This window comes from Amblyraja radiata, chromosome 8 (assembly GCF_010909765.2).
Source record: "Amblyraja radiata isolate CabotCenter1 chromosome 8, sAmbRad1.1.pri, whole genome shotgun sequence".
Lineage (NCBI taxonomy): Eukaryota > Metazoa > Chordata > Chondrichthyes > Rajiformes > Rajidae > Amblyraja > Amblyraja radiata.
Genome location: NC_045963.1, coordinates 30846446 through 30856714, shown reverse-complemented (window position 1 = coordinate 30856714; position 10269 = coordinate 30846446). Strand labels below are relative to the sequence as shown.

General features: G+C 38.3%; 1 protein-coding gene across 1 annotated transcript in view; it reads right to left on the bottom strand.

Moving 5' to 3' along the window:
- Position 1: 1 nt before the first annotated feature.
- The window catches only part of fbxo11 (F-box protein 11), a 102844-nt gene continuing 92576 nt past the window's right edge, over positions 2-10269 (bottom strand). Inside the window, exons 17-23 of the mRNA XM_033025495.1 lie at positions 9208-9284; positions 8954-9097; positions 5214-5324; positions 3640-3747; positions 2886-2994; positions 2691-2789; positions 2-1203 (exon numbers count right to left, since the gene is read on the bottom strand). Coding sequence (XP_032881386.1) covers positions 1074-1203; positions 2691-2789; positions 2886-2994; positions 3640-3747; positions 5214-5324; positions 8954-9097; positions 9208-9284 — 778 coding nt within the window. The 3' untranslated portion in view covers positions 2-1073. The remainder of the gene's footprint in view (positions 1204-2690; positions 2790-2885; positions 2995-3639; positions 3748-5213; positions 5325-8953; positions 9098-9207; positions 9285-10269) is intronic.

Here is a 10269-nt window from a genome sequence, read left to right as displayed (position 1 = left end):
CTAGGAAATTAAACCCTTTTATTGTTACCTAGCATCTACATAATGGTTATTGAATACTCCACAATATATTAAGTCTAGGATGTTATGGTACATGCATACACTTTCAAGCTGATGATTTTACCCACTGTCACCAATACGCATTAATGAATAACTATTGAAGAGAGACTGAGTATATGTACATATATACTTAAATGCTTCATTACAGGGAGAAGCATTGCCAAAATGGCACTGGAAGTTACTTTTTGTAACAATATTTACATGGTAATGAAACATTTAATTCCTTTAGTAGGGGTGAAAATACTGATACTATTTCATATGCTTTTTTTTCCACTGAGCCCCATCAGTCTCAAAAGTATAAGTTTGACATGGAAACAACTTTAAAAAGAACATATCCATGTTCTGTAATAATCAATAGCTCAGGAATACAATTGATTAGTGTTTCTTTTCTCTTTCATAGAAAGAACTTAAGATACTGGGACATGAGTATAGTTACAGCAAGTCTAGTTCTGCTAACAAAACAGGACACATTCAAGTACAATGTTTTGCTTGAACTTACAAAAAAGCTACATGAGAAAAAGCATTAAAATCAGTTGTCTCAGTTGAATATTTAAAAAAAAAATCAAAAACAGAAGTGCTAGATCACAATTTCATACATACACCAACCCAATCAGTACCCATTGGCCATAGGTACTGTATCATAGTCCTGTGGTTTCTGTGATGCTGTGTCCAACAACAGTTTTCCTATATAATTGCAATGCAGCTGCACAAGATGGCATTTGGGGTACAAAAACCAGTGTAAGCCTTTTTGTCCCTTGGACAGTACACTGCTGACTGTTTAGTCTGTAGTAATGCTAATTATACCCAGTCTTCTCTTAATCCTGAGTTAGCAGATTGCTCCTTTCCTTCACTGCCAGAGCACCCGACTGGACTCCAGTGTCATCCACACATGCACGACTGCTGAACAAATCATGACACATTCTTCCTGAAGATCTGAGCAAATTATATTTTTCTGTCCCCAGAGTGTTTTTGTACAAATGGAGTTCCGTTTGATTAGAATGGCAGGATACACAAACTCAATTATGTTGCAAGGTATTGGACTCTATTGGTGGTGCAGAGTCATACAAAGTGTCTGTATCATGCGTGGGTTCTCCAGCTAATGTGCAAGGATTTGAAAGTGTTCCAGCACCACAATCACAGAAAAATCTGCAAGGAAAGGGAGAAAAATATAAGTTTCTTTACATTGCAGTATCCCTATTGAAATACATGACAAAGGCAATAAAGAAAACGGCACACAAAACCCCATTATTTGCTCTATTGGTTATATACATCCTATTTACACTGACAATCAAGGGAAATTGCAGTTAGCTAGTCTATTGTAGCAGGACATCGGGATACATTATTGCGGACGGAGCACCAAGGCAAATTCCTTGTATGTGAATACTTGGCCAATAAACCTATTCATTCAGATACTATAACAACATGTAATGGTCAGGGAAATCAAAGAAAAAATATTCTGAATATTTCTATGATGATAACCGTAACTAGGTACTAAAGGTGACTGCACACCATTAAGTTCTGAACTGCAATATGTCATGCCCATCTCTCGTAAGCAGTTGGTCAGATATTGATGCGGCAAGTTATACGTATTGCTGAGGATGAGATTTTATCATATTAATAGCAAACATTCCCGAGCTTGATTATGATCCATTTGTATGAGTCATGGTTAAATATTACACGGGTCAATTTAAAATTGCCAGAGGAAAAAAAAAAAATAGGGACAATGTTTTGCCATAGGAATGGACAAGAATTTGAAGCAAAGGTAAGTGCATAGTCGGAGAGAAAATAAAATGGAATTAGTTTTGGCTGCTGAAGGTACTGGCTCGCTTATCTTCATTGATGATACAATTGCTGATGGTAGTAGCATAACAAATTCTGAAGTGTATAGACTCATCCTATCTGTTCAAGTTCAAACAAATGCCTCAAAACATTGGCCGGCGGTTCATTCTACAGCAAGATCCCAAACATGCTGCTAAAGCAACAAAATAGTTTTTCAAAGCTAAAAATGGTAAATTCTTGAGTAGCCAAGTCAATCACCCGATCTGAACCGAATTGAGCATGCCTTTTATTTGCTGAAGAGAAAACTGAAGGTGACTAGCCCCCAAAACAAGCATAAGCTAAAGATGGCTGCAATACAGGCCTGGCAGAGCATCACCAGAGAAGACACCCAGCAACTGGTGATGTCCATGAATCGCAGACTTCAAGCAGTCATCGCATGCAAGGATATGCAACAAAATACTAAATACGACTACTTCCATTTACATGACATTGCTGTGTCCCAAACATTATGGTGCCCTAAAATGGGGGGACTATGTATAAACACTGCTGTAATTTCTACATGGTGAAACCAAAATGTTAAAAAAATGGCCTTTATTAAAACCTGACAATGTGCACTTTAACCACGTGTGATTTTTTCTAATACTAATCTCAAATTGTGGAGTACAGAGGCAAATAAATAAATGATGGATGGGTCTTTGCCCCAAACATTATGGAGGGCACTGTAGAACATAGGAACCATAAATAAACAATTGCACTAAACAAATATCCTGGAAGGCTATTTGCCCACTTGAAACACAATCTCTACTAACGTTCATGGTCTGCAGTTAGTGAAGGTTTGGCTCCACAGTACTAACCTATCATGTCTAATGAATTCCACATCATGTCCTTGATGGCATTTTTTAATGCAATTTACACAGATTGCATTTCGATCTGTTGTATTGCAGGTATGACACCTGGGGGAAAATCAAAAGAACTGGCATTGAAACTTAAATTCAAAACAGGAGACTTAAATAATTGAAAAATATTTCCAGATATTCCACAAAATTTACCTGTAAAAATCGTGCATTGGGTAGCTGGTGTAACTGGATATCTTATACAAGCATTGGCCCCTATTAACAGCCTTCTCAATGGCATCTTGATTGTTCATTATTTTATTATCTTAAAAGAGAAAGAGCCATCATGTTACATAAGCAGATAATCAACCCCTCAGACCTTCTTAATTAGGTATAGAACTACATAGTTTCTGTTTTTGCTGCCTATTCTAGCATTAGATTAACATAATTTGATTTCACAGTGACTGTTTAACTCGCTGTCAGTAAAATTGATATCCACTTAATTTCATTTTCTTGGTTTTTATCCTCTTCCATTATTTTTAAACAAATTAAAAAATATAAATATGCCAAAATGGATAATGAGTATCCTGGTTTATAATTCCACCAGTTTCTCCAACTATATTGGAATCCCAAAAGACCATTGGACCTGAAACATTGACCGTCTTTCTGCTGAATTTTAAAACTACATATTCATTCCCTTGCCCCAACCCTGTAACCTATTCTCTTACACATGCCTATTAACACCCCGCTGACCCCTGTTCTTTCACCATTAACCTACATCAGGGATAATTTGAAGAGGCCAATTAACCTAACAAGCAATATGCCTTTTGGGAAGGAGGAGGAAACTGGAACACAATGTAGTCAGAGAGTGAGCAAATTCTCCTTATTCTTGTATCCAATACATCCCATTTTATAAGTAAATACAAAACTTTATCATTTAACTCTAATAAAGGAAAAACAAGTTTTATACCTTTCATTGAAACATTCACACCAGATGCCAGAAACAACCCTCCAAACCGGTTGTTGAATATCTGATTGTTTTCTAGAGTAGCTGTAGCATGATTTGTTATTTCAATACCTGCAAAATAAGAGCATTGGTTAAATGCAACTGGAACTCTAAATTAAGTAGGTTCTGGACTTATTCTAGTAAATTAGGTTTTTAATGCATTTGAGGTAAATTCTTTGATCCAATATTGCTTCAATTAATTGCATTGGAATTTAGATTTGCAGTCCATCAATGCATTTGGAACTTAGTCTGTGATGATACTCCAGGGTAATAATTTACTCAGCTAGAATGAATGCACCTTGGATTATGAGGGGAGAGAAGACAGGCAGGAAGAGATTCATTCAAAAGCCAGACTTCGAAGATTCAGCATGGAATCGGGCATGTTGGCTAACCAAGTCCGCGCCAACTATCAATCACCCCATACACTAGCACTATCCTACACACTAGGGACAATTTACACTTTACAGAAGCCAATTTACGCTTCGCAGAATGTCGGAGGAAACCGCAGCACCCAGAGAAAATCCATGTGGTCACAGGGAGAACGTACAAACTCTGAACAGACAGCACCCATGGTCAGGATCAAACCTGGGTCTCTTGCACTGAAAGGCATCATTCTACCGCTGAGGCACTCTGTGCCACCCCAAAGAGGCAAGGGCAATCTGCACAATCAGATCAGCACAGCAATAGAAATCAGCACCCTTTTATAAATAGGTGGTTGTTAACGCTTGCGGTCTTTGAACATGACAGTGCATTTACCTGGACACCAGTATCCCAACCACTCAGGGTACAGAAGTAGAAAGATTCGGTATTCCAGCCAGCCTGCACTTTACTGAATCAGGCTTCGACTAGGAAAAAATAAAATTATGCCACCTCCTAAGTTCAGTGGAAATTGCTGCATGCAACACTGAATCCCAGTTCCTGTGTTCACCAAAGTTTGACCATTACTTGGAGCTGCTACTTTATGGAACACCAAGATAGCCAGCAACAGTGCATGATAGTTATCTGGTTCTGTAAAACTTGACACACAATTTTGTTTTTCTGAGACCTTTAACTTTTACAATTTACACGCAAGTGAAAAGAATGGACTGGACAATACATGAATACACAAAAATACAAGAAGGGAGCATACAAATTGATAAAGGAGATAGTGGAAGGAAATTGGATGTATTAAAAGTGTTTATTTCAGTGGCTTAAAATTACTACAGCAATTATTCCTGCTAATTGAGTTTCTTTACTAAGGCAATATAAATGTGCTTTAAAAATCACAAATATTTTTCATCCAGAACACCATTCTAACAGTTTCTTTAGAGGGATGAGCATTACATCCCATAATCTCCATTGGACAGCATGGGAGATAGCTAAAAAAGACCAGAGGTAAATAGTCATAATTTTATCAGAATTCAGTCTTTGTACTAGAAACCGCATATCGTGCTGCTTCCTCCCTTCAAGCCAGTTTTGTAATTGAATACATTCTTTCATATTAAATAACATCCGATTAAGATAAATAATTTGATCACAGATTAGATTAAGTCACAAACCTGCTGCAAATCCATCAAATATCCTGTTCTTCCGTAACACTGGATGACTGTTTGTGCTGATAAGGACACCAGCTTGAGCATTCCTGAAGATATCATTTTCTTCAAGAAGTCCTACAAATAAAAGTGATGCATAATATAGTATAATGTCATAAAAGTCCATAGCTTTATGACAATCCCCAACCATTTTGAAATTAAAACCTTTATGCAAATCCTTGAATATCCATTTTAAAATTGCAATGGACAAAAAAACAAATACTAACACAGGAAGAAAAAAAGTTTATCAGTGATTTTAAGGAGGATGTATCAATACCGGAGTTGTACTTTTAATGAGATCTTGATTCAGGAGGTATTGGAGGAACAGTACAATTGCTGTCTGCAGAATCCTCCAGATCCATCAGCGGGGTTGACTAATCAATGACAATGTCCTTTTCCAGGTCAACATCACCAGCAGTGAGGCACTCTCTTAGCTCCGATGGGCAGGCTACATCTGCATTCCCAATACCAGATGCCCAAAATAAGCGCTCAAACTACACGATAGCAAGAGATTTCAAGGCAGACAGAGAAAAGGTTTTACGGATGTTCCCAAAGTGTGAGAAGTTGCAGCACCCTCACCCACCTCTGGCCAGAGGGCCAGGTTTGATCATTTCAATGGTCTTTCTCACTGATTTTTCTTTCAGTTCAAAGTTCCAACTAAAATTTCTGTGAACCAATCATATTCATATTTGAATGACATGCTATTAACCCGATATTGTTACCTACCCCATGCTACGTAATTAAAGCATGTGTGGTCAATTCTTGTTTCAAAGCAGAGTTGGGGCAAATTGTTTAGAAGACAAGAGTGCTAGAGTCGCCCAGCGGGTCAGGCTGCAACTCAGCAGAATATGGATTAGTGCCATTTCAGGTTGTGACTCCCATTCAGACTCTTTGTGTGGTGGGGGGGAAGGGGAGGGGGGGGAGGAGAAGAAAGCTGGTGGAGAAGAGGGGCAGGACAAAGCCTGGCAGGCCAGGACAACACAGGCCAGGAGAGTATTTTCATAAGCAGATGGTTGGGCAAAGGCCATAGATAAATAGACAGAAGGTGTGAGATAAATGGATTTAAGTTATAAATTGTGACGTTAGAAGAAGGAATGTAGGGAGAGAGGGAGAAAGAAGGGGGGTGGTTATATGGCAAAGGAAGGGCGAAGGGGAGGGTTATGTAGTTACCATAAATTGGAGAATTCAATGTTCATACCATTGGGTTGTGGGCTAGCCATATAAGGTGTTGCTTTTTCAGTTTGCATATGGCTTCTCTCTGGCAATGAGGGAGACCCAGGGCAGAAAGGTCAGCATAGGAATGGGAAGAGGAATTAAAATGGATAACAACTGGGAGATCCTGCAGGCCTTGGCGGACCGAATGCAAATGGTTGGCAAAATCGTTGCCGGGTCCAGAATAACTTAAACAGTTGTTATTTTGCATATTTCAATATCCATTGAAGATGCAAAGCCAGATTTGATTTCTCAAGTTAGTATATATTTTTTCTCACATTTCGTTACAACATAGGGGACTGCCATTTAAGTCTATGCTGGCTCCCAGAGCATTCACATCATCAGTCCTAACCCCTTCCCCAATTATCTTTCCTGTAACCATTCCCTCGTATGTGCTATACAGAATTTCATGACCAAAAGTAAATTTATTGCAATATATTCTTAAAATTGAGAAAATATGCTAAGCCTCGGGCCAGAATCTCATGTGGAAAATAACCTCACCACTTTTTCTAAATTAGACTGCAACTTCCATCAAACACAACTGCAGCTAAATGAAATTCCAGGTGTTGAACTGAGGTGTGCCACTCCTTTTCAGGCTGTACAACTCCCCAGTAAATAGTACAAGTAGAAAATGTTGAATGCTGTGCTGCAAATCCAAAATGAGGAAATGCTCAGCATGTCAAACAGTATCTACACAAGTGAAATCAGGATAATGATGTGTTTATTTCAGTTTCTCTCTCTGCAGATGCAGGTTACAAGCCAACGGTGTAACTTTCTTGAATTAGTCGGGTTGTTATGGCATTGAAGCAGGTCAAAACCTTTCAAGATAAAGCACCCCACTTGATCGCACCTTAATCATTATCCTAAACATCCACCACCTACAAGGAGTATCTACAATGTGCACCATGAATAAAACATACTGCAGTTCCTTACCCAGGCTAGCTACACATAGGAACACTACTATGTTATTGTATTGAAAACCTTGCACACCAACTAATAGCCCAGCCTGGGGGGGTTGGGGGAACGGAGCAGGAGTGGCAGGGAAAAATGTAAGAATAAGACTAATCACTCGGTAACAAGCATGTTTCCTTTATCAACATCAAACGTCTTCTGTGGTGCTCTAAAAGGAGCATTGTATAGAGAATTATGTCAGTCCTTGTGACAAATCACATCCTGAATGCTAGTGGTAGAAAGGACCTGGTCAATTTTCCAAGTGAATAAACCTGGAAATGGCAGTATTGTCCTTCACCCCTGTAAAGCGATTATGTAATGCACACAACAGCATCCTGTGCAATTGAATTTCCAGGCAACTTGATTCAAATATGATTGAAAAGTGTTCAATTTATCAGCACCAACATTGCTGCTCTCAATTTTTGAAATGAATGTGAGGAGATCATTTATTGGTTGCAGTGTGATGTTTGCTTCATTTGTTACTTGCAGGGCACAAACAAATGAGCAATCATTGGTTGTTGTGTTTAAGACAATTTAGAAGCTAAAACTGGCAACAAAGAAATTTACGAGATACCACATTTTAGCTTAAAATAGATGGTGGGATGTTTTTTTCCCCCCATTTATAATGCTACCTATTACTTCTAACCCAAATGTATCCAGTTGTTTTATTGTTAAATGTATAAAATTTAAAAAATAAAATAAAGACTTTTACTGTTACTTATCTAGTTCTCCTTATGTTGATGCAACAAACAGATTATTTTTGAAGTGCACGGAGAAGTGCATGAAGTTTGAAGGAGATGTGGGGGATACGTTTTTAATTACCTACAGGGTGGTGATTGCCTAGAATGTGTGGCCAGGGGTGGTGGTGGAGGTAGATACAATAGTGGCATTTAAGAGACATTTGGATAGGCACATGGATATGCAAGGAATGTAGGGATATGGATTATATACAAGTAAGAGTTGGTCTTGGCACCATGTTCGGCACAAACATTGTGGGCCCACGGGCCTCTTCCTGTGCTGTATTGTTCTAAGTTCTATAACTTGGTTTTGCATCAACAAGGGCTCCAAGACATTACAACATTTCGTTTAGAATGCAACTAAAAGTAGTTTGACTTCAAATTTGCAACACTTGCAAAAACGTGAGAAGCTATAATTCAAAAAATATGATAGTACACAGGCACGTCTCCATGTATGCCACAATTCTCGGACTTCAGGAAAATCAAGCCTACTCGAGAGGTCTCGAAAGCAAGCAGGAAACTCGATTGTTAAAAGCCTTTCATAAGAATATTAAATATTCTTGTTCTAATCTGACGTATTCATTTTACTGGTAACCCACAGGAACCCCAAAGTAATTTCCCTCTTCTGCTCCAAGGAAAAGGAAGTAAATTTTGGAAATGTTTTATTTGCCTCACTGACAGCAGTTAACACACAAGCCGTGGATCATACCAGACCAGAACCAGGGTTCAAGGCTTGATAGCAGGCAGACTGCCCTTTGGGAAGCTAAACTGTGCAATTTATTTTAAATCTTAAGCTAGAAATCTTACCCCTGCCTCCGTTAAATATGCAGATACCCCCGTCACGGCCATCATGGATTTTGTTCCGTCTGAGTGTGGGATTACTGTCTGTTTTAATCCAAACACCGGCCATTGCATTGTCAAATATTTCATTATCTTCTATAAACCCAAGACCTGTATTAATTGACATCAAGAAATATGTTCATTTGGATCTGAAATAAAGGTGGAAAATAAAACACAACATAAAATCACTGAATCAACCTGGAACCACATTGGACTCTTACCAGAATTGTATACAAGAATGCCTCCATTCTGTCCTCCCCAGATTTTGTTGCGTCGAATCTTAGGGTTGCTTCCAGTTCTGTGAATCACAAGGTTTAAACGAGGCTATGACTGATATCATACCACTGTATTTAAAATTAATATTTTAGACAAGTAAACTATAAAGTCTAAAACTATCCACAGCACAACACATTGTAAATGTCAACATGGAGTAAATCTAGTATATTATTTATAGAGAATAGGAAGAAGGCAAAATTATTAATGGTAAATCTTAAATAACAAAAATTGCCTCAAGCCTGAAAAGCTTATCATTTCTTATTTAAAATTTAATTTACGACAGTCTTTTATCACTGCGAGTATACTATGAGAATTGACCTACCATATTGCGGTATGAGGAAAAAAAAATTCTGGAAGATAAAGTACACTATAGAATATATTGACATGCAATTAATAGAAATAATAATCATACATTGTAAAATTCTGCTTTTTCCATGCTGTATAATTAGCACTTCAAAATGTACAAAACAAATAAAAATGAACACAACCACAAACAAAAGGGTGCTATGTTCAGTCCACAGCACATTCTCAGTTAGCAGATCATAACCAAAGCAATGGGAAGGTGCTTGAGTAGGAAGCACGCCAGAGGTCTTGATCTGCTATGCAAAGTATGACTGAACTTCGGTCCGATGCTCACAACAGTCAAGGTAGACACAAAAAGCCTGAGTAACTCAGCGGGGCAGGCAGCATCTCTGGAGAGAAGGAATCGGGTCGAGATCCTTCTTCAGTCATGACAGTCAATACCTACTGCCACTGTCCAGGCAACTTATGAGATATGTAAAAATGAATCTAGCATTGATATTCACTATTTATACATCGCAGTACTTCCAGGGAAAGGAGAAAGCAACATTTGGTCAAAACATTCAAACTCAGTTTTGCCAGTAGTTTTGGTCTCCAAATCTGAGGAAAGACATTCTTGCCATAGAGGGAGTACAGAGAAGGTTCACCAGACTGATTCATGGGATGTCAGGACTTTCATATGAAAAAAGACTGGATAGACTCGGCTT